This window comes from Mustela nivalis (genome assembly GCF_964662115.1).
Source record: "Mustela nivalis genome assembly, chromosome: 8".
NCBI lineage: Eukaryota > Metazoa > Chordata > Mammalia > Carnivora > Mustelidae > Mustela > Mustela nivalis.
Genome location: NC_139027.1, coordinates 115449625 through 115476274, shown reverse-complemented (window position 1 = coordinate 115476274; position 26650 = coordinate 115449625). Strand labels below are relative to the sequence as shown.

The 26650-nt window shown below is 40.7% G+C and overlaps 1 protein-coding gene across 3 annotated transcripts in view; it reads left to right on the top strand.

The window, feature by feature from the left end:
• ATRN (attractin) overlaps positions 1 to 26650 on the top strand; it is a 148645-nt gene that overhangs the window by 56850 nt on the left and 65145 nt on the right. For all 3 annotated transcript variants that reach the window (XM_082744531.1, XM_082744533.1, XM_082744532.1), the window contains exons 7-14: positions 8891 to 8981; positions 9903 to 10146; positions 10893 to 11076; positions 12089 to 12243; positions 15008 to 15092; positions 21859 to 22079; positions 24273 to 24394; positions 25222 to 25360. In XM_082744531.1, the coding sequence (XP_082600657.1) occupies positions 8891 to 8981; positions 9903 to 10146; positions 10893 to 11076; positions 12089 to 12243; positions 15008 to 15092; positions 21859 to 22079; positions 24273 to 24394; positions 25222 to 25360 (1241 nt within the window). The remainder of the gene's footprint in view (positions 1 to 8890; positions 8982 to 9902; positions 10147 to 10892; positions 11077 to 12088; positions 12244 to 15007; positions 15093 to 21858; positions 22080 to 24272; positions 24395 to 25221; positions 25361 to 26650) is intronic.

Here is a 26650-nt window from a genome sequence, read left to right as displayed (position 1 = left end):
CAGTGTTAGAAAAGGCCTATTAGGGAGCTGGGACTTTCTCAGCAATCTAGTGTTAATGTAACCTAGTTAATGTTTAGCCTTTTGGTTTTTGTTTTTGCATGTTATTTGCCTATAGTCTTAATCTCTGAAAGCCAGTTAGAGAACTGGGACTTTCTTCTCCACCAGGCAGTAATGAGGCCTCCCCCACCCCTGTGATATCAGTGGAGCCCCTGTAGGGAGCCTGGATTCTACCCCACCTGGCAGTAACAGCTGGAATGAGTTGGCCTTCCCCCTTCCCTACTGGAGTGTCAGAGGAGGCCTGCTGTAACGGTAGATTTAAATTAAATCCAGTCTCCGGCCATGATACCCAAAATGTTCAGATTTCAACTGAAGATCATTTCTCATGTGAGGAGCTGGGAAAATCTCAACTTGAGGGAAAAAAAGGCAGTTGAGATGCTGACAGCAAGATGACATAGATATTAGAATTATCTGACAAGATTTTAAAGCAGCCATTATAAAAATGCCTCTGTGTGCAATTATAGACCTACTTGAAATGAATAATGGAGCCTCATTAAAGAAAGAGAAGATGTAAGGAAGAATCAGATGGAAATTTTAGAACTGAAAAATACAGTAACCACAACAAATATGTCACTGGATAGGGTCGGCAGCAGAATGGAGAGGACAGAAGAAAGAGTCAGTGAACTTGAAGATAGAATAATAAAATATAAAATCCTCAATCTGAACCAGAGATAAAATAGAATGCTTAAAAAAATGAACAGAACTTCAGAGATCTGGGGACCATAACAAAAATTTTTAACATTTCTGTCACTGGAGGAGTCCTGGAAGGAGAGGAGCAAGAGAGAGTGTCTGAAAAAGTATTTGAAGAAATAATGGCTGAGAATTGTCCAAATTTGGCAGAAGACATCCATGTACATGCAAGAATTTGGGTGACCTCCAGCAATCCTTGGCTCCTACAGGGGTTCACGATCCACTGGTTTTGTCTCAGTCTTGCTCTCATTTTCCTGCTCAGCCACCATATTTCTTTTCATTCTTCAAATTCCTACCACATTTTCTCCTGTTTTCATTTTCAGCTATTGGCCTTGCTTCCTGTTTCTATTTTGAAGGGGAGCTGTTATCTGAAGAGGACTTAACACAAACTCCCACCACCATATTTAGCTGTTACCTATATCTGTGCTCATTTATCCTGCCTTCTGTTTCTGTGCATCAGCACTGTCCAGTGGGGCACTTTCATGTCACTAGCCACATGTGGTCACTGAGCTTGAAATGTGGCTAATGTGACCAAGGAGCTGAACTTTAAAATTTCAATTCTTAGTCCTTGTCATACTTGATCTTATACCAACATTTGATATAATTAGTCCCTCCTTTACTTTTCTTTTTTCTTCTTTTTTTTTACTTTTCTTTTTTTAAAAAAAGATTTATTTATTCATTTGGGAGAGAGCATGCACTTGCTTGAGTGTGCACTCAAGTACACACTTAAGTGCGGTGAGGGAGGAGTAGGGGGAGGGAGAGAATCCCCAAGCCAACTCTCCACTGAGTGCAGAACCTGATGCAGGACTTGATCCCAGGAACCTGAGATCATGTCCTGAGCTGAAATCAAGGGGTGGATGCTCAATCGACTGAGCCACCAAGGCACCCCCTCCCTTCACTTCTAAACACTTTCTTCAGTTGGCTCCCAGGTTTCTGTATTCTCTTGATATTTGTTTCAACTGCTTATTACTTTCTCAGCCTCTTTATCTGGTTCCTCTGGTTCCACTGACTTCTGAATGATGATGTGTCCCCGGGCTCAGCTCTTGGTCCTCTTCTGTGAGGGTTTATATTCGCTCTCTGGTGATCTCATGTAATATCTTGGCCTCTATGTTCATGATTCCCAGATTTATATCTGCATCCTAGACTTTTCACCTGAACCCATATTGCCATTTCTTTATTTCACATCTCAATCTTTTGCCTGTCTAAGAGGTATCTTAAACTCTCTGCTTCCAAAACTGATCTTTCCTCCAGGCCAGTACTTGCCCCAGATGTCCCTATCTCAGTTAATGATTATTTCATACTTCTGTTTGCTTAATCCCAACATTGGAGCCATCCTTGACTTCTTGTTTTTTCACTTGCCATATCAGTGTGTAGATTAGCTATCCCTTGCTGCATAACAAATGACCACGAACCTAGCAGCTCAAGACAGCATACATTTATTCCCTCATAGTTTCTTCTGGTCAGGAGTCTGGGCATGTCTTAACTGGGTGCTCTTCAGTCAGGGTGTCACCTGGCCTGTGTTCTCATCTAGAGTAGAGTCTACTTCCAAGCTCACTAGAGTTTTTGGCATAATCCATTTCCTTGAGGGCCCCAACTTCTTGCTGGCTGTCAAGTAGAGGTTGCCCTTAACTCCTGAAGGCTGCCCGCATTTCCTTATCACTTTGACTTCCCTAGTGTGCCTGCTTGCTTCATTAGGTCACCAGAAGAGTCTCTCTCTAGATGGAGTCTCCTGGCAGGACAGATGACATGGAAATGACATCTCATCATCTTTGCCATGTTCACTTTGATTAGAAGCAAGTCATAGACCCTGCTCACACTTGAGGGGAGGGTATTATATATGGGTATGAATACCCAGAAGTGGAGGTCATGAGGATCACCACCCCGGTGGCTGTCTGCTACAGAATGTCAGCAGGTCTTGGAGGTCTTGTTAGCTTGACCTTTTAAAAAATCTCTCCTCACTCTAACCATTTTTCACTACTTCTCATGCCACCACCCTGAGAAGTAAGGTAAAATTAAAGGTGTGAAAGTGCTTGTCCCTTTGGCTATTGTACAGATATTATGAGAGTCAAGTATTCTACCATTTATGTGATTTTTACACTTGTATTTGGCATCATCTTCTCTCAAAGCAAAAAAAATCTTGATCCTCTCCTTCACCTCCTCATATGCTAATCTCATCAAGCCCACTGGATACATGTCATATTCATTCCTTTCCCTCTGCGACCAGCCTGCCATTATTGCTCACCTAGACTTCAGCAGTAGATTCCTAGCAGTCTGTGTGTTTCTATGCACCTCCCCCTTTTAAAAAGATTTTATTAGAGAGAGAGAGAAAGAAGGTGCACACTATTAGGGGGAACAGGAGAGGGAGAAGCAGGCTCCCCACCAAGTAGGGAGCTGGATGTGGGGCTTGATCCCAGGACCCTGGGATTATGATCTGAGCCAAAAGCAGACACTCAGCTGAGCCACTCAGGTGCCCCTCCATGCATCCCTTTTAATCCATTTTTAAAATATCAACTGGGGTGATTTTTTTAAAAGTGTGACTTGTATCATTTACTATTTTCTTAAAACCCATCATTGGCTTTTCCTATTGGACCTAATGGGCCTACCTGATCTGACTCCGCTCACCTTCCCAGACTCCTGCCTCCTCAACCTTCTAGCTTTACCTAATACTCTCTATGTGTGTCCTTACTCTAAAGGTCTTTGTGCTTACCCCTCCCTTTGGTCCAGACTCCTCTGGTGTTGTAGCACAGGGCTGTTTTCTTCTCACCTGTTAGATCTCAGTTAACTGTACCTTAAGAGATCTTCCCTGATCATCCAGTTCTGGCAGGTTCTCCCTGTTCTTTTTCTTTGTTCTCATTTCCTTTAGAGCAGTGGGCATCATTTTTAATGTTGTGTATGCCCCTTGTTGCATTTGCTCATTTTTTGCCTTTTCCACTATATGTTCTCTGAGGTTAGAGAGCTTGTTTGCTCACTCAGCTCAGAGCTCAGCTCATAGAATGTGCTCAAATAAGTGTTTATCAGGGGAATAAGAGAGTAAATGAATTATTTATTTCCTTCACACATACTTGTTCCTGGAAATATTAATGTTATCTCTTGCTTTTATGTGACTGGTACACCTCACAGGCCACATTTGTTTGTAATATTTTTTCTGCTTGTACTTGGTCAAAACATGATTTTTACAACTTTACGTGTTTCATGTAAAAAATTCATATAGTTTCAAATAAATTTTTACTAACTCATGCAAAGTAAAAACACAGTGATTCCTTTTAGAGGAACTATTTCTGGAACTGAGATTATAAATTTTATCATCATTTATATTCTTATGCAAACATATTTCAGCAGTTGAGCTTACTGTTTTTTCCACAACCCTGTTAACCCAAAACTTTTAAGTTGCATTAAAAAGCAGTCCCCATTTTATGTCACCCAAGAGTCTTCTTAGACAAATGATCCTGGTCTTCTGGGTTAAAATTTTCTTTTTATAAAGATTTTTATCTGTTCATTTGACAGACAGATCACAAGTAGGCAGAAAGTCAGGCAGAGAGAGAGAGAGGAGGAAGGAGGCTCCCCGCTCAGCAGAGAGCCCAATGCGGGGCTTGATCCCAGGACCCCAGGATCATGACCAGAGCCGAAGGCACAGGCTTCAACCCACTGAGCCACCCAGGCATCCTGGATTATGATTTTCAATTGAAACTTCATCACTGAATTTCCTTCCTTTAAGCAAAAAAGTGTTTTAAAAAAATGTCTAAAAAGAAAAAGTAAGGAGGCACCTAGGTGGCTTAGTTGGTTAATCATCCAACTCTTGATTTCAGCTCAGGTCATAATCTCAGGGTTGTGGGATTCGAGCCACACATTGGGCTCTATGTTGAGTGTGGAGCCTGCATAAGATTCTCTCTCTCTCTCTCTGCCCCTCCCCACCCCACTCAGACTCTCTCTCTCTTTAAAAAAAATAAATAAATAAATAAAATTAAAGATTGAGCAGCAAGTAACCAAACGAGGAAGGAGTATCACCTAATCCAGTAAACTTTAAAACAGACTCACAGGAACCATACAACTGACCCCTTTTTTGCCCCCGCAGAAATCATATGGCTGAGATTCTGAGAGCTCTTACACCAGTCTTACACCAGTCTAACACAAATCTGAAAGTTGCAAACTGAGTGGGGATCATTGTTATTTCACTCTCTTAATTGAAGAGTAGAAGACATTGTTGCTGGGCAGCACTGGGTGAAAAGAGGGAAAAACCTCTCTCTGCCCAAAAGTCAGGGTCGCTTCTAATTTGGGCTATGCCTTGACCCAGGACACTCCAAGGAGAGCAGAGTCTGGGTGATTTATTCTAATAGACTGTATGCTCCTCCATCTGAGCCCCAGTACATCCTCAGATTTCAGAACAGTGGTTAGAACATAAAATATCAGCTCTCACACTACAGCTAGGATAGAAGGCTAAAGTTTTCTTAGACATTGCAGAAAAAGAATTAAGAAATCATCCACGCTTTGCAGATGTCTGGAGAGCAGACCACAAGCATGACGAAAGAAATAACATTGTAGTTAACACAAATATCCTATGATGGGAAAATAAAGAGGAAGGAAACAGCATGTAAATGCTGACAGCTGATCATAGAGGAAAAATAAGAGAGAGATTGCTTCCAACTGCTTGATGCTGCACATCACCTTAATGAGAATTCAAATTTAAAAAAATAGACATGAAAATGATAATAATGCAATGAAATGGAAGATTATACATCCAAGGAAATGTAAATAAATTACGTATAGCAGAAACTGGAATGAAGGGGCGCCTGGGTGGCTCAGTGGGTTAAGCCGCTGCCTTTGGCTCAGGTCATGATCTCGGGGTCCTGGGATCGAGTCCCGCATCAGGCTCTCTGCTCAGCAGGGAGCCTGCTTCCCTCTCTCTCTCTCTGCCTGCCTCTCCATCTACTTGTGATTTCTCTCTGTCAAATAAATAAATAAAATCTTAAAAAAAAAAAACTGGAATGAAAATCGAATCACTGACAGCTTTATAGACATTCCAACGAATACTGATTGAAATAATTAGAAAGCAAAGACACACAGAAGACTGGACATCCAATATAAAGGTAGTTGCTGTCACTGAAGAAAAGAACCAAACAAATAGGACAGATGGATTGAAATAGCACAAGAGGTTTCAGGAAAAGTATATAGCTGTTCCACAAGACTGGATTTGATCAAGTTATTGAACTTTTGGCATAAAGGACAAATTCTTGGGTGGGAAGCCTCAGGGAGTTCTGTGCCTCCTCTGGCTGGGGTCACAGTCAATCTGCAGAGAGCCTTCACTGTGGTCTTAGATGGTCAGACACTGTGATTGGAATACCAGGCCATTGTGGGTGGTGGAGTGTGTGCCCTGTGTCATCATGGTCATCATGAGACCGACCAGCAAGGAGGTGTGTGAGAGAGAGATGGCTGCAGCTCTGGAAGACACCTGTTACTGAATTCCTGAAGTTTGTCTTTGCTTATCTGCTTGTCCACGTCTTAGAACTAGTTCAGTATTCTGAACAATTTCTTATGTTTTATTGCATCAATATTTATCTTAACTTGTGTTTGCTTCTGTGGGTTGTGAAAAGAGTCACAACCTGTTATGTAAGATCTTTTGGCAGTTCATCTGTGCCGGGTTATTGAACCTGCCAGTGCCTTAGTGTCTCTGACAAGCTCTTGAGCTAAACTGTCATTGACTAGGAGGAGCAAAATGCATTAAGAAACAGATTGAGCACCCTCTGTGTCACTTGAAAGAGAGGGAGATTAAGTCATCTAGAGATTTGGGCTCCCTCTGTTTCTTTTCTCTCTTTCAACTTTATAGAGACTGGCCTCTGGCTTGACCATTAGGTGTATTATGTGTTTTCAGAAGCCATGCTAGTCCTCAGGAGAGCCATTCCACAGCCAGAGGTCCATAAAAGTATTATAGTGCTACGTAGCCCATTTTGTAAAGACATTAGCCTGTTTGGATTTTAGTTATTTCTACCTAAGTAAAATATAATATTGTGACTTTCAAAGGTAGTGAGAGAGAGAGAGAAGAAGGGAGGGAGAGAAAGGGAGGAGGAGAGAGAATGGGAGTGACAGAGTTCTTCAGGCTCCCAAACAGAAAAACAGACCACAGAAAAACAGGAAAGATCAGAATGGCCTTGGGTTTCTCCATCACAGCATTCACTACCAGTATTATTTCAAGGGAACTGCATCTGCAAAGTTCTGACAGCAAGAAAGGATGACCCAAGATATTATACCCAGCCAAGATGTCATTCAGCTCTAAAGTGAGCAAGCAGATATTCTTAAACACCAGAGAATTTAGAGAAAGAAGCACATAGGAGCTCCTCTAGAAAATAACCACTTGGCAACAAAATCTGGCCAAGTAAGAATTAAAGACTCAAGGAGAAGTTGTGGTAAGAGGATAGTGAGGAGATTGCTTCACCTAAAAGAAAGGCCTGGTACTAAAGAAGTATGAAATCACAGTTATCGAGTGGGATGTGAGTATGCAAACCTGGACAGTCTAAAAATTATTTGACAAAAATTGGGAGAAGAAATGAGGGGAAATGTGAGTGCTAAAGTTTTCAACTTTCAAGGCTAGAAGTTAATGGATTCTGTCCAAAATTAACTTAATTTTGTATGTAACTTAAAAACCAAAGTTAATCCAACTTCTAAATAATTATTCATGTGTTTTTAAAAATGTGGAATATTGAAATAATACATCAAATCATAGCTGGTATTAATGTAGCATTCATATTCAGTAAATGTCGCCATTTTGTTTTAGATCATGCATAAAATCTTTAAGTCAAAAGGAAAGGTTCAGAGAATAATAATGAATACTAATGCATATACCACCTAAGTTTGGAAATAAGACATTGCTAATATAATTAAAGACCCTTGCATGTTCCACCCCAATCTCAAAGATAACCAATGTCCAGATTTTTTGGTGTTTATTCATATTCATATCTTTACACTTTTAGTATATATGAACAATATATAGAATTAATAAATTAACTGTTTTTAGTCATTAAAGAAACAGTATTCTGCAGTTTGATTTTTTTTAGCTTACCATTGTTTTGAGACTTATGTTGAGAAGGTGTTCAGGTGTATTTATTTTTCACTCTATAATTCTATTAGATAGATATACCACAATTTATTAATCCATTTTCTATTGATGGACATTTATTTGTATTCTTTTTTGCTTATTATGTTGATAATAAGACTTTCTTATATCTTCTTGTTCACATAATAATGTTTTTCATGATAAAACAAACTTGGATTATTCAGGAAAACTTAGAAAAAATAACATTCAGAGTAGAATAATAGCATTGGTTTCCCTTTGATTTCTCTTTTCTATTAAATTATATAAAATTAACACTGTTTATTAAAAGTATCTAGAGGATGATCCCCTTTGTATAAATGTATATTGTCAATGTATTCTATTTGTTATATATACATGGAAAAATGTCTGGAATGATGTTAACTTAATGTTTAATGCCATGGTAGCCTAGTTTTCTTGAAAATATGACTTTAAAAAAATCAGTTAGGAGTGCTTGGGTGGCTCAGTGGGTTAAGCCTCTGCCTTTGGCTCAGGTCATGGTCTCAGGGTCCTGGGATCAAGCCCCACATCAGGCTCTCTGCTCAGCAGGGAGCCTGCTTTCCCCCGCCCCCGCCCGCCTGCCTCTTTGCCTACTTGTGATCTCTCTCTCTGTCAAATAAATAAAATCTTAAAAAAAAAAATCAGTTAGATAAAGAAAAAGAAAAGTTAGGAATTTTCTTTTACTTAATCATCATTCCTTTTTCAGTACCTGTCTTCAATTTCACATGACTAAATGAAAGAGAAGTTACAGCAGTAAATGCCCCTTCTGTGTAACGCAACTTGCAAGTGATTTAGACTGTGTGTAGAAGAGGTTTTCAGGAAGTGTTAGAAGCTTCGAGTAGCTTTGTTTTCCCTTGTCCCCAGGTTGTGCAGCCCAGCCCCCCTTCTCAAGTTCTGACTTGCCTTGCGGACTCAGCTGTTAGGTTGGTTTGTTTGGAGAGGTTCCTCACGGGCATGGCATATTTAATGAGCATCTCCAAACTGCATGATTATCACAAGTAGAAGAGCATAAGATACTCTGCTTTGTCATTTGGGTAAAAATATAATCTGTTTGTTTTGTAGGTATGACCTTGCTTCTAGGGAGTGGCTTACCCTGAATCGTTCGGTGAACAATGTGGTTGTCAGATATGGCCATTCTTTAGCATTATACAAGGTAAGGTGTCTCCCCTCTGTACAAGCTAGAAATTCTGATCTTCCACACTTGCCTTATTATATCATGTAATCAAAAAGCTACATAGTGTTGGGGTTTTGTTGCTAATCTTCTTTGCTGTGGTAAAATACACATAATATAAAATTTACTGTCTTAACCATTTTTAAGTGTACAGTTCAGTGTTGTTAAAGACATCCCTAATGTGTAACTATCACCACCATCCAGCTCTGTGACTCTTCATCTTGTAAAACTACACCACTGAGCCTGTGAAATGATAACTTCCTACATCCCTCCTCGCCTCCAGCCCCTAGCAACCGCCATTCTCTTCTCTGTCTCTCTCATTTCTACTTCAGTTTTGGTTTTTAGTTAGGGGGAATCTTTCTGGGTTTTTTTTGGGGGGGGGCGGTGTATATAATTGGCCAAGTTGTAAGTGGAAATTAAAGTTGAAACCAGTTTAATGTGAGAGATTTTAATGGATTCAAGTTGTACTGGGATATTCCAGTTGTTGTACTAAATGGCTAAAAATTAATACTGTGTCGGTTAGCTTTCATTTTAATTAGGAAGTTTAGCCAAGAATAGCCATATTGCAATATAACTGAATAATCACTTTCATTTCCTTGTTTTTGTGGCTTATGGGAGGATGAGGGAACTCTTCAACTTTATTTTTCCAAGCCATTTTATACCATAAGAGATCTCCTATGAGGAAGTTCAAGAACAGTGGCAAAGTGTTGGACATACAGGATATGATGTTTTATTTTATGTTGTTCCTTTCATTCCTTTCCTAATAATTCACGAAAAGGTGCATTTCACTAGTACTTCTTCAGCTAAGAATAACAATGAGGTTTTGAACTTCTTTTCTTTCTCGGATTTGATGCTTTTGATGTTTTTTTTTTTTAGAATTTTGTTTGCATTTTTTCCCCGTAGGATAAAATTTACATGTATGGAGGAAAAATTGATTCAACAGGGAACGTGACCAATGAGTTGAGAGTGTTCCATATTCATAATGAGTCATGGGTGTTGTTGACCCCGAAAGCCAAGGAGCAGTATGCAGTGGTTGGGCACTCGGCACACATCGTCAAATTGAAAACTGGCCGAGTGGTCATGCTTGTCATCTTTGGTCATTGCCCTCTCTATGGATATATAAGCAATGTACAGGAATATGACTTGGGTAGGTATTTTTTCCAGTGGATCTTTTTGGAATGTCAAATTAAAAATCTCTACCCTTATTATTATGACGTTTGAACAAGATTCCACCTAACTTTGACCCTAGTTCTTTATCCTGAAATACAGTTAATGTGGCTGTGTTCCCAGTAAAATTCAGATTATTGCTGCTATTATGTCATCTATGTTCCTTGTCATCAGTTTGGTGAGGAGCCAAAGATGACACTAAATGCTTTCGGTGTTGAAAATAGTTAAATAAAAGTGGTTTGGAACAACCAATATTCTGAAGAAAAAAAATTAGACGACCCTTTAGAGATTGGTTTAATGGACTGTGGTTTCCCCTTAATGTGTAATCTTTCCGTTGGTTAAATTTTATTATATCTGTTGTGGTGGTATGGGAGCACCACCTGTAATTGATAGTTTGGGAAAATAGGTCCATAAAGCACATCTGCGTATTGGTCACTGAAGGTTGCGGGGTATTAAGTGTTCAATTGAGGGAAATCTGACTCTTTTAAATTTAATGTAATTATTTTCCAACATGATATAGTAGAACACCAGAACATTTAACAGATTGATGTTTGGCCACCTGGCTTTGTTACAAGTTTTAGATGGCCTTCCTTTAAAAACAAAAAGATTAAAGAAATTTATACATATCAAGCTTGCTGAAATCTCTTATTTTAAACTAGTTGGTCATTTTAAGTACTAGAGAGGAGGAGCCTGCAATGTTTGTCTTTAACTGTTTTCCTCTTCCAGCTAAGAACACGTGGAGTATATTACAAACGAATGGTGCCCTTGTCCAAGGGGGCTATGGTCATAGCAGTGTCTATGACCATAGGACCAAGGCCCTTTATGTTCATGGGGGCTATAAGGCTTTCAGTGCCAATAAGTACCGCCTCGCAGATGATCTCTACAGATACGATGTGGACACCCAGATGTGGTGGGTGCTTTTTCTTGAGCTTTTACTCTAAGGTGTGAATTCTAGCAATTGTTGGGAAAATACTGGGCTCTATTTTTGTTCTAGGTCTAGCAGATAATTCTCTTCAGCATTGTAGATAGAGAAATTGGGAAGGAAGCAGAAAGTAATAATATACCTAGTATTTATTTCATAGCATTATTCTAAAATTTTGTAGGAGATTGATTAGAAAACACTTGACGTTTTTTGACTGTTCTTTCAATTTTCATATCCTCAATACCTCTATAAAATTTTTGCTCTTCAAAATCCTGAGGAATAGATTGTTCTGCAAAGCTGTAATGTATGCACATTGCTGTAATTAAGTAAAATATATCCATTTTTTAACCTTGATGACTAAAGTGTCATCTTTGGGCTTAGTTACTGGTATCATTGCATGAAATAATCAAATAGAGGGGTTTCAGGACCTGAGTTAGAACTCTCCTCCGTTATAAATTGAACTATATATAAAGTGTGCTAATTTTAATAAATGTACAGCAAATTGAGTTATAAAATAGAGTCATTATATAAAGCACTGGTTTCTCTTCTTTCTTTTTGTCTTTGAGACCAGCTATGGATACTCATTTACATTCTATCGTTAAAATGTCTGTCATTTTTAGTGGCTGTGTAATTGCTGTCATGTGGGTGTACTAAGACTGAGCTGTTGGAATTTTTGGTTTCTAGTTGTTGTCTTATTATTAAGGCATTATATGTAAGCTTTCATCTGTATTTGATGTGATTTCTACCCAGAAGCTGCAATTATAGGGTCATAAGGTAGGAACAGTTTTAAGATTCTTAATATGTTTTGTCAAAATTTTCATAGGCCTTTAAGATTTTGTATTTATTTATTGTTGGCGAAGTAACATATATAGGGGAAAATCTAGAAGTATTTGCACATTTGAATCTGAAGTTAAGAAAATGGTTGTGTTTGCAAGCAAATAGATGATAAATATTCTAAAAAACTAACCTTGTATTTATTATTTTTAAATAAACTCAAAAGGACCATTCTTAAGGACAGCCGATTTTTCCGTTACTTACACACAGCTGTGATAGTGAGTGGAACCATGCTGGTGTTTGGAGGAAACACACACAACGACACATCCATGAGCCATGGTGCCAAATGCTTCTCTTCAGATTTTATGGCTTATGACATTGGTAAGTTTCCCAAAGCCATTTTAGTTTCAAGAATCTTTTTTATCTATGAGCAACATTTTCCTTTTTTTTTTTTTTAGAGACAGAGAAGGAGTGGGGGATGGTAGGGAAAGAAAGAGTATCTTAAGCAGGCTCCACACCCAGCGCAGAGTCAGTGCACAGCTTGATCTTATGACCCTGTGATCATGACCATTTTCAAAATTAAGAGTCGGATGCTTAACCATCTGTACCATCCAGGTGCCCCTGTAAGGAGCATTTTAAAAGAAACTGAAAATATCGCCAGTTAAAATTGGGCTGTTTGAAAGAGTCCAAATGGTATTTTTTGTATTCATGTGACAAATATTATACATGTATTTTAAAAAAGCACTACTTATATTAAGTTCTTTTTTATATTGCTTATTTAAGTTTTAAATTTATTTTTCTATATTAAGTTCTATTACGTGAAACATTCCCATTAATTGATTGAATGTTAATTTTTGAAGGTGAGTTGGAGTGACCAGCCTCTTCTGTGTTACAAACGAATGCCTTATATAATAGTCTTATGTAGTTGTGACCATCAGCATTGCGTTAAGTTGGTCTGACTAATAGCTTTATCACATTTCCTAAAAAATTGGTTTTACACATTCTTGAAGTCATTACTTTGACATGGAATTTAAACGTTTTTTGGTGTGGCAATATACTTGACCAGAAGAGGGCAGTATTTGTTCACGCAAAACAAATACTAGTCGTTCTCTTGTTTAAGTAATCATCAGATGTTCTTTTTTAACAGATGTTTATGTGCCCGCTACTGAGCTCGGGGACTGTAAGATGAGTAAATTACAGTGCTTGGCCTCACAGTGGGGGAGGCCGAAAACTGAGCAGACAATATAATTGCAATTCAGGGTGTTACTTGCTTTGAGAGGAATATGTGAGAGCATCTCTGGGCATGCCTTAACTCAGGAGGAAATGGGTTATGATCAGGGAAGGCCTTCTTAAGGAGGGTCTGGGTCCGGAGGAAGTCAGCTAAGTGAAGTTACGCAACAACCCACGTACAGAGACACAGCGGCAAAAAGACACTCTGCCACATACCTGGGGCCTCTGAGTATCAGAGTTTGGGCTCTATCAGCTGCACATCAAGGTGGAACGGCTTCCGGCAGAACTAGAGAAGCCAGCAGCCAGCAGATTAGTCAGATCTTGAGAGACTTGTTATGCCATGCTAAGGAATTTGGGCTTTTTGAAGAATCTTACATAAGAGCTGATGGAATCGTATTTGTGTCTTAAGAAGATCTCTTTGTGGCATTGTGGTGAGTAGTTGGGAAGGGACAAGAGAGGAGTTAGGAGGCTGTTGCAAAATCCTGAGGAGGGTTGGAGCCAAGGCTGTTGAAGTGGCAGTGAGGTTCGAGAGAGATGGGTTTGAGAACTGCTGGGAACTTGAGGATTGTTTGGATGTGTTTTAAGAGAGGCAAACGCATCCTTATTGCCAGGTACCTGGTGTGGCCGTGGTAGACGGTGCTTTTTACCAGGTTGGAAGCAGAAGGAGAGGGGGCTGGGTTGCAAGGAAGGGAATACAATGGGTTTGGAGGCATGTTCATCTGGAGATGACCGTGGGACTGACCCATACAGAGATTAGGCAGGGACGAGCCTCTAGGGAGCATGTGTCATCAGAATGGATGGACGCCTGTTAGAGAAGCAGGAGGGTCACGAGGCAAGATGGATGACCTGTGAGGGAGCTGTTAACAGTGGCTACAGAGGACTCAAGGAAGACAAGGACTGAAGAGCCTTTTGGATTTCGCAACAAAAGATGTTGTTTGTTAGCTTCTAGACAGGGAGGAGTAATCCAGATTGCAGTCATGTAAGGTGTATACCATGAATGTTGACTAGAGTAAAAAAAAGAAAAAGCCCCACTTCTCTGTAGGAAGAGAAGGTGTAGTTGAGTGCCTCCTTGTGCACAATTAAATGTTGTGGTAAAAGCCAGGTGAGACAGGAAGAAAGAGTCCCTGTCACCGTGTGGTTTTTGAGAAGCAAGGTGGGTAGGCAGGAAGCTTTGAGGACTGATGGCCTCTTCTCTGTGTGAAGAAGACCACCACAGAGTCTAGGCTGGGGAGAAGGAAGCAAAAACTGTTGTTGGTAAGGTTGAATGAAGGTCTGGATCGAGTAGAAGAGCACTTGCTTAGTGAGCATGAAAATAAGATTGTTTCAGAGAGGGAGTGTGAGTGAGGTTGGCAGGGTTCTGCCATGCCAGTTGGATGAAAAAAGGTCCAGAGAAGAATTGCTGTCATGGGTCAGGACAAAGGAAAATCAGTAGATGCTAGGGGTTCTAGGAAAGGACTTGAAGTTTGAATTTTTTATATATTTATCTATTTATTTAGTTTTCAGTCTCCACCTGTATTTTCCTATTTTAGCTACTGAGTTTGGGCAAATCAATATGGAGTGGAAAATAATTATGGAGGGCACATGTTTTACTTACATAAATTTTGAAAAATACAAAATTTACCCAAGTTAGGAAGCGTTCTGGTGGGTAAACTTGATGGGCAACAGAATGAGTGAGCATCATGGATATTGGATGCATTGATGAATTAGAATTGCCGTATTATCCTACACCCTTCATCCATGCCATGCTTTTCCACTGTTGCCCCATTTAACCTCAGCAATAATGACTTGATTAAGAAAAACCGAGAAATATATTTTACGAGGTTGTACTTATTGCAGTCTTCTTCCAAAAGAAGATGACAGTTCCTACTGATTATGAAGAGCAGTTCCTTCTGAAATGTGTTTTTCTTGCTCTTAGCTTGTGACCGCTGGTCAGTGCTTCCCAGACCTGATCTCCACCATGATGTCAACAGATTTGGCCATTCTGCAGTCTTACACAACAGGTAATTAATTGAAGAAGTGCTTGTTCCTTTTCTCTTGTGTTTAATGTTTATGTGTGGTGTAGCGATGGAAATGGAGTTGAACATGAGAAAGTGGACTCGGACTTACATATTATTTTCGGGATTCCCTCAGCCCATTAGTTTGTTGCAGAGCTATGTAGGTCTGAATTTCCTGATTTATATTTAAGATGTCTGATGTGGATTTTAATTACTTCTGATGCCCTGTTTGTTAGCATGCGGGAGAATGCTCTGTTTGGTGCGGTCTGCATGCATGGGACAACAGGAGGTCTTGTGGTATGGTCTCATGCCCCCCGCTGTTCACTGTTGTTGTGGTGCTTGGGTTGTTAGGTTTCTCTTTGTCAGATCAAGTAGGAAGGAGGGATTAAAAAAAAGAGAGAGGGCATTTCAGATGGATAGGATGGAAGAACAGAGATGGGGAAGTTATAAAGCTTCCTGCAGATAAATGTGCAATCATTGATATTCTGAAGTCTCTACTACATTTTGTTGTGTTGCTCAAAAATGCCTGGCCTGAGTTAACTATATCTGCCCCTGGAGAAGGGGAATCTAGAATGGCCACTCTGCCCGTTCCTCACAGTGTGCCTTAAAGATCTGTGATCTGTTGGGGCACCAAGCCGGCTCAGTCGGCAGAGCATGTAAAAATTCTTGATCCCAGGGTTGTGATCTTGGGTCCTATATTGGGTGTAGAGGTTACTTAAAAGTAAAATCCTAAAAAGAAAGAAAGAAAGAGAAAGAAAGAAAGATTTGTGATTTGTTAAACCTAGTCATATTCTAAAGCCTAGTCATATTCTTAATTTTCCCCATTTTGTTTCAGCTGTTAGGAGTGTTGTCTATTTGACCTAAAATTCTGAGCCTTAGCAATCCTGAAACTTCTGAAATGCGACAATGCCTACATTATGTTAGGACTCCCCTGGCTTTCAGAATTTCTGTTGTTATGATGCAAGATGATATGGAGATGTGGGATTAGAAAAGCTGAGAAGGCAGCATGTCTTGATGATGTCATGAAGGAAGAATGGGCAAAATCCAGTTACTTCGATACTGGGGAAAGGTGACAACTTCTTAAAGGAATCACTCAGCTGCAGTTTAGTGATAAACATGATTTTTCTGTGAGAACATGTGATAGTATAGGCTGACACCCATATTGATTTTAAGTGTCCCCTTAAATTGTAGGCTGATACTTCCTCAGTGAGGAAAACCCTGAGGTTTTCTAGTGAGTCCCTCTTGATGCTTTCATCTGAAAAGCAGTGGGGCTGTTTTGTCATACCTTGCTAGTGGGTGCCTGGCCTCTGCTTCATTCATCTTTATGCCCCTGCTTCTCCCAGCACAGTATTTGGCAGATAATAGACATTCGCTAAATTGTAGCAGCTCCTAGTCTGGTGATAGTAACTAGCAGATAAATGGATCATCTATTAAAATATTCTAAGGTTCTATTCAGACTCAGAGAAGATGACACTTTACCAGACGACACACTTGAGCCATGAATCAAAATTAGGAATGGCTTGCCTGACTTACCATGATGTTTTCATTTCTGTGTAATTCCAGTGGTGTGTTGGGGCCTCTCTGCGAATCATCTGGGTGTACAGGGCAGGGCTGGAGGGGGCAGCAGATGACGAGAGAGGCCTTGTCTAGTTTCATTTTGTGGAAGAATTTACTGAGAGAGAACGTGGAAATCATTTCTTCGTATCCCAAGTGGTGGTTTTCTTAGTCTGCCAGCAGCTTTGGGTCTGCTGTCAGGTCACTTACCTACTGTCCTCTTGGGTTTTATAAGGCGGTGGGCTGAGGAGCTGGCCGCGAGGCCCTGGGGCTGCGTAGAGGTGTCTGTTCCTTTCAGTTGCCTGCTCCAGGCGTTTTTGAAGGACTCTGCGTACCTCATATAGCCAGCGTGTGACCAGATGGATTCAGAATTGCTGAAAACACCAGCTGTACTGGGAGAGGGTGGAGCTTCTTTGGTTTAAGCAGCAGATTGACTAGTTGAATCCAGACTGCTTAATGTGATAATAAACCCATCGTGAGATTAAAAATTAAACATCGGCTTCATTTTTGGTCATTGAAATGTGTCCATTTCTAGATATAGTATATAGCAGATACTTAGCCACAAAAATCTTTATGCTTTCATAAGTTAGTCTTGTGTTAATTTGAAGGCAGTTGAGGCAAGTGGGAGTGAATGACTTGATGCCTCATTGTGGGTTCGTTCTAAACTTCCTGGCAGATCAGAGGATCTCAGAGTTGGAAGAGATCCTAAAGTCATCTGCTCAAAACTTCTACTCCATGCCGTCATCTCCTTTAAAAGGTCCAGGGATGGAAAACTGACTTAAGAAGGAAGCCCCTTCCTTTTCCAGAGACAACAGTGATTAGCAGGTTCTCCTTTATATGATCTGGAGTCCACTTCTCTGTCTCTTCTGCCCAGTGATCTTGTTTCTGTTCTTAGATTTTGCAAGAGATTATTATGGCAGGCAGAGGTGGAGAAAGAAGCAGGCTCCCTGCAGAGCAAGGAGCCGGGTTCGGGACTCGATCCCAGGACCCTGGGATCATGACCTGAGCAGAAGGCAGTGACTTAACTGACTGAGCCACCCAGGTGTCCCAAGAGATGATTATGTTTAAGGATGGTGTTGTGTCTCCTGTCTGTATAGCGCCTAGCCTCTTTCTTCAGGTTCTAATCTGGCACAGTGGTTGGCAGGGTTGAGGATGTCCCAGCAAATGGCACACAAGAGGCATAGAGGTACCGTGTATGTGGTAGATAGATAGATACCTGTGAGACAAAGCCTATCATTTGCTGGCGTTGGCCTCCCACCATAGCGGTTTTTTTGTTTTGTTTTAAAGATTTTAAAAATTTATTTCACACACAGAGAGATCACAAGCAGGCAGAGAGGCAGGCAGAGAGAGAGGGAAGCAGGCTCCCTGCTGAGCAGAGAGCCCAACGTGGGGCTCGATCCCAGGACCCTGAGATCATGACCTGAGCCGAAAGCAGAGGCTTTAACCCACTGAGCCACCCAGGCACCCCCATCTTAACTGTTTTTAAAGTGTGTGGACTAGTGGCACACATTGTGAGCAACCATCACTGCCATTCATCTCCCGAACATTTTTTATCACACAAACTGAAGCTCTCTACCCACTGAACAACAGCTTCCTGTTCTGCCCTGCCCCTGCCTTCGGCAACCAGCACACTAGCTTCTGTCTTTGTGAATCTGACTACCTCGGGTATCTTACCTGGAATCATACAGTATTTGTCCTCTTGTGGCTAGTTTATTTCACTTAGCATAATTGCGTTAAGATTCATTCATCCATGTTTTAGCAGGTGTCAGAATTTCTTTCCTTTTTAAGGCTGAATAATACTCTCATATATGTATACCATGTTTATCCATTCTTCTGTTGGTAGATACTTGGTTTGCTTACACCTTTTGCCTTTTGCAACATAATGCTGCTATAAACATGGATGTACAAATATCTGTGTCCTAGCTTTCAGTTCTTTTGGTTATATACCCAGAAGTGGAATTTCTAGATCATATTGTAGTTCTATTTTTAAATTTTTTGAGAAACTAGATAGTTTTGATAATCAGTCTTGCCAGGAGTTTGTTTCATTTAAGTTGTTTAATTTGTTGGTATAAAAGTTCATAGTATTTCTTTCTAGGCTTTTTAATTTCTTGAAGGTCAATAATGTCCATTCTTCATTCCTGATTTTGTTCATTAATCTTCTGTCTTTGCTCTTTGTCAGTCTAGCTAAAGGGTTGTCAGTTTTATTGATCTTGTCAAAGAACAAATTTCTATTTTCATTTTTCTCTATTTATTTTATTGTTTCTTCTTGATATCATTTCCTCCATTCTGATTGCTTTGGGTTTAGTTTGCTTTTCTTTACTAAAGGTGGAAGCTTCGGTTACTGATTTTAGATTCTTTTTTTTTTTTTTCCTAATATATGTCTTTAAAGCTATAAGTTTGTCTCTAAGTACTACTTTAATCCCATCCCATAAATTTTGAAATGGCGTATTTTTTTTTTTAAAGATTTTATTTATTTATTTGACAGAGAGAGACCACAACTAGGCAGAGAGGCAGGCAGAGAGAGGAGGAAGCAGGCTCCTTGCCGAGCAGAGAGCCCGATGCGGCACTCGATCCCAGGACCCTGAGATCATGACCTGAGCCGAAGGCAGCAGCCCAACCCACTGAGCCACCCAGGCGCCCCTGAAATGTCGTATTTTTGTTTTCATTTAGTTAAAAATATTTTCTAAGTTCCCTTGTGATTTCTTCTTTGACCCATAGGTTATTCAGAATATTTTCTTTATTTTTCAAATAATTGTGGAGTTCAAAGATTTTTCTGCCTGTTTATTTATGATTTAATTCCATTTTGATGATCAGAGAACATACTTCGAAGATTTCCTTCCCTAAAAATACAAAGACAAAAAACACTGCATTCTTGTTTTTGTTTGTAATGGCCTAGCATATATGGTCTCTCTGGGAGATTGTTCCATGTGCCCTTGAAAAGAATATGTGTGCTCCTTTATTTAGGTGGTGGTGTTGCACAGACGCCAGCAGGTCATATTGGTTGTAATGTTCAAGTTTTGTGTATCCTTGTTAATTTTATTCCTAGTTGTTCTCTCATTATTAAGAGTGAGATATTAAAGTCTTTAATTATAATTGTTACTTTACTATTTTTCATAAGGCCTGACAGCAAAGAATTTTCTTAGTCTTTGTTTCTCTCGGGAGGTCTTTATTTTAGTTTAATTTTTGAAGAATAGTTTTGTTGGGTAGAGAATTCTTATTTTACTTTTTTTTTTCCTTTCCATTACTTCAGTATCTTCTTTCTCTGCCTTCTGGCCTCCATTGTGTCTTAGCCATTAATATTAATGTGATTCTCTTCTATGAGTTACCCTATGCAGTTTTTTTATTATAATGTGTGTAAATGGATCTTTTTTTGATTGTTCTTGTTGGAGTTTGGTGAGCTTTATGGATGGGTGTGTAAAGTAATCATTTTTACCAAATTTGGGGAGTTTTCAGCTATTACTTCTTTAAGTGTGTTTTCTGTTCTCTCTCACTTCTTTCCTTCTGAGACTCCCATTATGTTTATGTTGGATTCTTGACAGTGTCCTGCAAGTCTCTGAAGCATTTTCTCTTTTCATTTTCTTTGATATTTTTTCATTTCTTTTCTTCAGATTATACAATTATTATTTATTTATTTATTTTTAAGATTTTATTTATTTGACAGAGATCACAAGTAGCAGAGAGGCAGGCAGAGAGAGAGATGGGGAAGCAGGCTCTCTGCTGAGCAGAGAGCCCGATGTGGGGCTTGATCCCAGGACCCTGGGATCATGACCTGAGCTGAAGGCAGAGGCTTAACCTACTGAGCCACTCAGGCACCCCTGTTTGTTTGTTTTTAAGATTTTATATATTTACTTATTTGAGAGAGAGAGAGAGAGACAGAGACAGAGCACAAGCCAGGGAACAGGAGAGGTAGCAGGAGAAGCAGGCTCCCCACTGAGCAGGTACCCCAGTGTGGGACTTGATTCCAGGACCCTGGGATCATGACCTGAGCTGAAAGCAGACACTTAATCCACTGAGCCATGCAGGTGACCCTGTATGTATGTACTGTAACATTTTGTTGAAAACCAAATCTTTTAGGTAATATCAGGCGTGGATTCTGATTCTCCCACCATCACCACTGCCCGTTGTTGTTACTGTTTGTTTAGTGTCTTGCCTTGACTAATTCTATAGAGCCTGTCTCCCTAATGTACCACTGCTGATTTTTTCTCCCTAGTTGTTTTTTCTTGTTTGGGTTTAAAAAAAAAAAAAAATTATTTATTTATTTATTTGATACACACACACACACACACACACACACACACAGAGCGCGAGAGAGGGAACAAGCAGGGGGAGAGGGAGGGAGGGAGATGCAGGTTCCTGCAAAGCAGGGAGCCCTATGTGGGGCTTGATCCCAGGACCCCAGGATCATGACCTGAGCCAAAGGCAGACACTTTATGAGGTGCCACCGAGGTGCCCCTGTTTTTTCTTGTTTTTGTTTTTAAATCTGACTTCCTAGAGGTTGCCTTTAAAGAGTCCTATGTGGTTTTTTCCTGAGGGTTAGGGGAAAGAATGGTTTTTAGATATTGCAATCTAAGTACTAGTCATATTTACCGCTACTTACCGCTACTAGGTTGGTCACTGTTTCTAGCCCTTTTAAGAAGAGAAGTTAAAGAGAAACTTTGTTGTTTCCTTGTTTTTATATTTGTAATTTTTAAAGATTTATTTATTTGAGGGGGGAGGAGGGACAGAGGGAAAGGGAGAAAGAGTCCCAACCAGACACCGTGCTAAGTGCAGAGCCTGACGTGGAGCTTGATCTCACAACCCTGAGATCATGACCTGGGCTGAAACCAAGAGTTGGATGCTTAACCGACTGTACCACCCAGGCATCCTGTTGTTACAGTTTTTAAAATGAAAAATGATATTTTGTGTGTGTGTGTTTTCCTTCTTCCCTCACTAGATAAATGGTTGCATCCAATATATACTTTTCTCTGCGTTTTATTTTTTTTCCCACATAGCAGTGTATCCTAAAGATCACCACATAGCAGAATGTAGATATTGTCCTCATTCCTTTTTACATCTGCCAACTGCCATTTGCATTGTGTGGCTATACCAGAGTTTACTTATATCACATCCTGAATTGATGGACCTTTGGGGACATTTTATCTGAAGATTATAAAAAGCATATGTGCATTTATATATAGAAACCTTCAGTAAACTACTCTCCTTTTTTCCCCCCTTTTAGCACCATGTATGTATTTGGTGGCTTCAATAGTCTCCTCCTCAGTGACATCCTCGTATTTACCTCAGAACAATGTGGAGCACACAGAAGTGAAGCTGCTTGTCTGGCAGCAGGACCTGGCATCCGGTGTGTGTGGGATACGGAGTCATCTCAGTGTATCTCCTGGGAATTGGCCACTGAAGCACAAGAAGAAAAGTTAAAATCGGAATGTTTTTCCAAAAGAAGTATGTTTTTTTCCTTTTCTCAAAATTTAATTAATTTGAAATCTCACTTTATCTGAATTATGAAGGTATCTAGCACATGTGCATTTTTTATGTTCATTTTATTATCTAAAATGACTTGGTAATGACTGGTGCACAGGCTTTATGGGTGTTTGAAAATAGTTTTGTAAACCTCTTTACAGTGGATGGGAACATGCCATGTGGCTCCTCGAAGCTGTCTGTGAATGATGGAGACAAAACCTCCTTGGCATTGCATCGATTTTGTATACCAGCTCCTAAGCCTGGCAGTTGGTCTTGGCGATACAATACAATAGGACCTTTTTGTGATAATGGAAATGTACTATTATGCGTTGTCTCAGTATGGGAGCTACTAGCCAGAGACACTTGAGACCGATGAATTTTAAACTTTCATTAATTTAAATCCAGAATTACATGAGACTGGTGGCTACCTTACTGGATTCTGCAATTCTAAGGCTAAGGGTGAGATTAAGAGGGCCAACCTGGAAAAGCTATTTTAGAGTAGATAAAGAATAGAGGTAGAGTTGCTGTCTTTGCAAAGTATTCTTTTCTAGCTTCTCTAATTGGGCACAGTGGTAATAGCAAGACAGAGAGTTGCTAAGTGTGACCAGTGCTCCTGGCCTCTAGAACCACCCCTTATGTTTTCTAAGCTTTTTTCATCTTGCCTATTTAGCTCCTTATGCTTTTGCTGTGACATGTAGCACTGTGTAATACAGTGATGTAAGAAGTAAGAAATCCTTTTTTAAAAAAGTCTCTGCAAAATATTTGTTCACTTCAATTATTTTAAAGAATGTTGACTAAATTTCTTAACTGTTAGAGTTGGTATGTAGCAAGTTACCTTGAGGGTTATGGTAGATAAAGTCAGCTTTCACTCTGCTGGAGTGCTCCAAAGTAAAATGATCATAGATCCCCAAAGGGGCATCCAGACACTTTCCAGTGAGTGGTGGAGAACTGAGAGGACCAGAACCTAGTAGGGATAGACAGTATTTACACTGTCTCTTCAAATGAATAAAATTCGTGAAATTTTTTTTTTCTTTTTAAACCAAATTTTAAAAGTTCAAATTAAATGTGCATGAGTATAGGAAGCAATGTTTGATTACCGTAGGTGGTTCGATGTCAACCTCTTTGCTATGAACTCATCTCAAATGTTGCATCTCTGGTCACTCTGCTTTCTCTGTGAGCCCAGTCCTTGGGGTGGTGACAGGGGAGGTAGAATAACCTAAAGAGCATGCTTTGTGTGTGTGGCAGAGCAGGGGGCTGGCTGTCTGGTCTTTGGGTTCCTCCATGTGCCATGTCCGTAAGTGGATCAGTAGATCAAGCAGCATGGTTGTGCAGCCTCTCTCTTTTTGCTGACCTTGACCTCTCTAGGTCAGTAGGAGACATAAAAGGTCTGCAGTAGCCCAGAAGTTCTCACATTTGCACTCTTAGACTTACATACATGTATAAATTGTAGCTCAGCCTAGTGTCTCTTTTGGGGTTCTGTGGTGCTGCCTGCTACCTCCTCCAGATTAGCTTTGTATTTGTAGCTAGAGCAATGGCTTGGTCTTCTGCATTACTTTGTTTGCCTCTTGGGAAGCTCTTGGTGTTCATTAGAACACTAATTGCTTTCTTTCCTTGGAAAGAGAAGTAATCAAAGAACCAGACCTACTTCTCTTATATCTCATTGTTGTTGAATTAAATTAATCTATCTTTCTTTTTCCCTCTAGTGTACTCTTGGTGGGGGCATGGAAGTTTACAAAATACTTTTCTCTCTCTCTTTTTTTTTTTTTTAATTTTTACTTATTTATCTGACAGTGAGAGGGAACACAAGCTGGGGGAGTGGGAGAGGGAGAGGCAGACTTCCTGTTGAGTCTGGGAGCCCAAAGCGGTGCTCGATCCCAGGACCTTGGGATCATGACCTGAGCCAAAGGCAGATGTTTAATGACTAAGCCACCCAGGCTTCTCACAAAATAGTGTTTTTTCAAAATGTTTATTTATTTCCAAATACTATTTTAACCTGAACACACTGATATATTTTCCTGCCAGTTTTTCTTCTTTTTTTACTTCTCAACCCTTGTTACATTGTTTTTTTTTTTTTTTTCAAACCTTAGTCTCAGGTTGTGCTCAATAGCAGCTATTGGCCTGTGACTTTTCTAAGGCGAAACTGTCACAGTTGATGAGTTCTTCTTTTTTTCATAGCTCTTGACCACGACAGATGTGACCAGCACACGGATTGTTACAGCTGCACAGCCAACACCAATGACTGTCACTGGTGCAGTGACCATTGTGTCCCCGTGAACCAGAGCTGCACGGAAGGCCAGGTCAGGGGCCGCTTCTCAAGGGTTACAGGGGATGAAGAAACCCCAGGGCAGGTTAGGGGTGAGATTATGGTGTGTGTCACACAAATACTGGCCCAGAGGTATTTTTCAAAACCTCCAGTGTAGTTACAGGCTTTCTTTTTGGAAGGGATGCTATATACTTCCTAATTTCGAAGGTCTTGCTAGCCACAGGATTGGTGTGTCATGTCTTAAAAGAAGGCAGGACTGTTACTCTGTGTACTCCCCACTCCCTAGGCATGGCTCTAGCTAGGTCCTCTATTCTTGGTGTGAGGCTTGTCATGGTGAGCTCACTCTACCCGTGCAAGCTTTGGGGAGCAAGTTAGGACTTGAGACTGAAGGTGAGTCAGGCAACTTAACGAAATCTCCTTGTCTTATGTTATACCATGGCTCAGTATAATTTATGCTCACCATTTATGATTTTTTTACTTGGGTGATAGGACAGAAAAAGATACAGTGACTCCACCTCTGTAGTTTTTGACAGTTTATTCTGTAAAGCAGTTCATAAAGTATGAGAGTTTTAGACTGTTCAGGAGGCATTTGAAAAGCGGCAGGTTGAACACCCCCATTTCACAGCTGAGCAGGTAAAAGCATGGTGTTTAAAAGAGTGCCTTGCCTCCTTGCTGGAACAGGACATGTCCTGTGTGAAAGATTTCAGCACAGTCTTTCCACTGCAGGGCCGCCTCACCTGCATCTTATGTCTTTATTTGCAGTTTGCTTCCTCAATTAGATTTTGTTGATTTTAGTATTCTGTCCTTACCATGAGTTCTGTCCATGGATTAAGGGAAAAGCTTTTGTCTGCTGTGTTCTAGACCTCCATTTCCAAATACGAGAATTGTCCCAAGGATAACCCCATGTACTACTGTAACAAGAAGACCAGCTGCAGGAGCTGTGCCCTGGACCAGAACTGCCAGTGGGAGCCCCGCAATCAGGAGTGCATCGCTCTGCCTGGTAGGCCTCGTAGGGGCATCTGGGTGTGTGTGGGTCCAGAGACTTCACACACAAACACACACCCCCGCCCCCAATACTGTGCAGCCTAGACTGCACCCAAGAGAGGGAACAGACTTTTTATCCATTCATTCCCCCATTCCACTATTGTGGTTATTTTCTTAAAATGAAAGTACAATTCTTAAGCATTTGCTGCTTCTGTCCTTTGAAATAAAGTGAAATGTTATCTTCTGCTCTGGAGAATGGAATGACAACTTGGCTCCATGTCATCGAGCCTGCTCCACTGTCCCTGATCACCTCTGCTCTGGTCACCTAGCAATCGAAAGCAGCAGTCTTGGCCGCCGGTCTGTGGGCCACTTGGTGGACACTTCTTGCCACTGGGATCAGGCTGTCAGCACCTTCTGACAAGAAGGAGGGGAGATGGTTTTCTCACCAGCAACCTCCTGAGGTGCTCTCCAGTCCTGAACACCTCAGTTTATAGTAGCTGAGGTTGAGGACGAAGAGTTGAGGGCCTCAGGCCAGCCAGCCACAGCAGAAATTCTGTGATATATTTGCTTACCCGGGATTTCCAAGAAGGGGGGCATCGATGGTTCTGCACAGCTTCCGAAGCACGCACACAGCAGCAGGCTCTGCCAGGCCCCTTCTCAGTGTCCTTTGAGAGTACTGGATTCGTCTTGCTCGAGTGTGAGCTGCGTGTTCTTTACCTCATTGTAGCAGACTTCAGTGTACTACAGAGTACCAGAGGGTCTTGTCAGGACTCAGGTTCTGGTGCACATTGGGGGTGGGGCCCCAGAATCTGCATTTTAATGAGTAGTGACACTGATGCCACACTTGAAAGAGCACACCTTGTTTGCTCTTAAATGACCCCTTTTCTGGGGCATGTTCCACTTGCCTCACTGACCAGTCACGGGCATCGTTGGTGTGCCCAGGTTACTCAGTTCTGGCAAAGTTGCCTTGCTTGTTCCCTGTCTTCCAGGAAGCATACAGAACTTCTGTGCAGCTCAGGACACAGAGCTGAGCTGGTTGGGTGCAGGGTGAACACAGGAGCAGATTACAGTCTTAACCCTGTTTGCTGCACCTGTATCACTTAGGATTTTTTGGTTTTTGTCTTTTTTTCTTTTTCTTTTTCTTTTTTTTTTTTTTTTTAAAGATTTTATTTATTTGAGAGAGAGAGACAGTGAGAGAGAGCATGAGCGAGGAGAAGGTCAGAGGGAGAAGCAGACTCCCCATGGAGCTGGGAGCCCGATGCGGGACACGATCCCGGGACTCCAGGATCATGATCTGAGCCGAAGG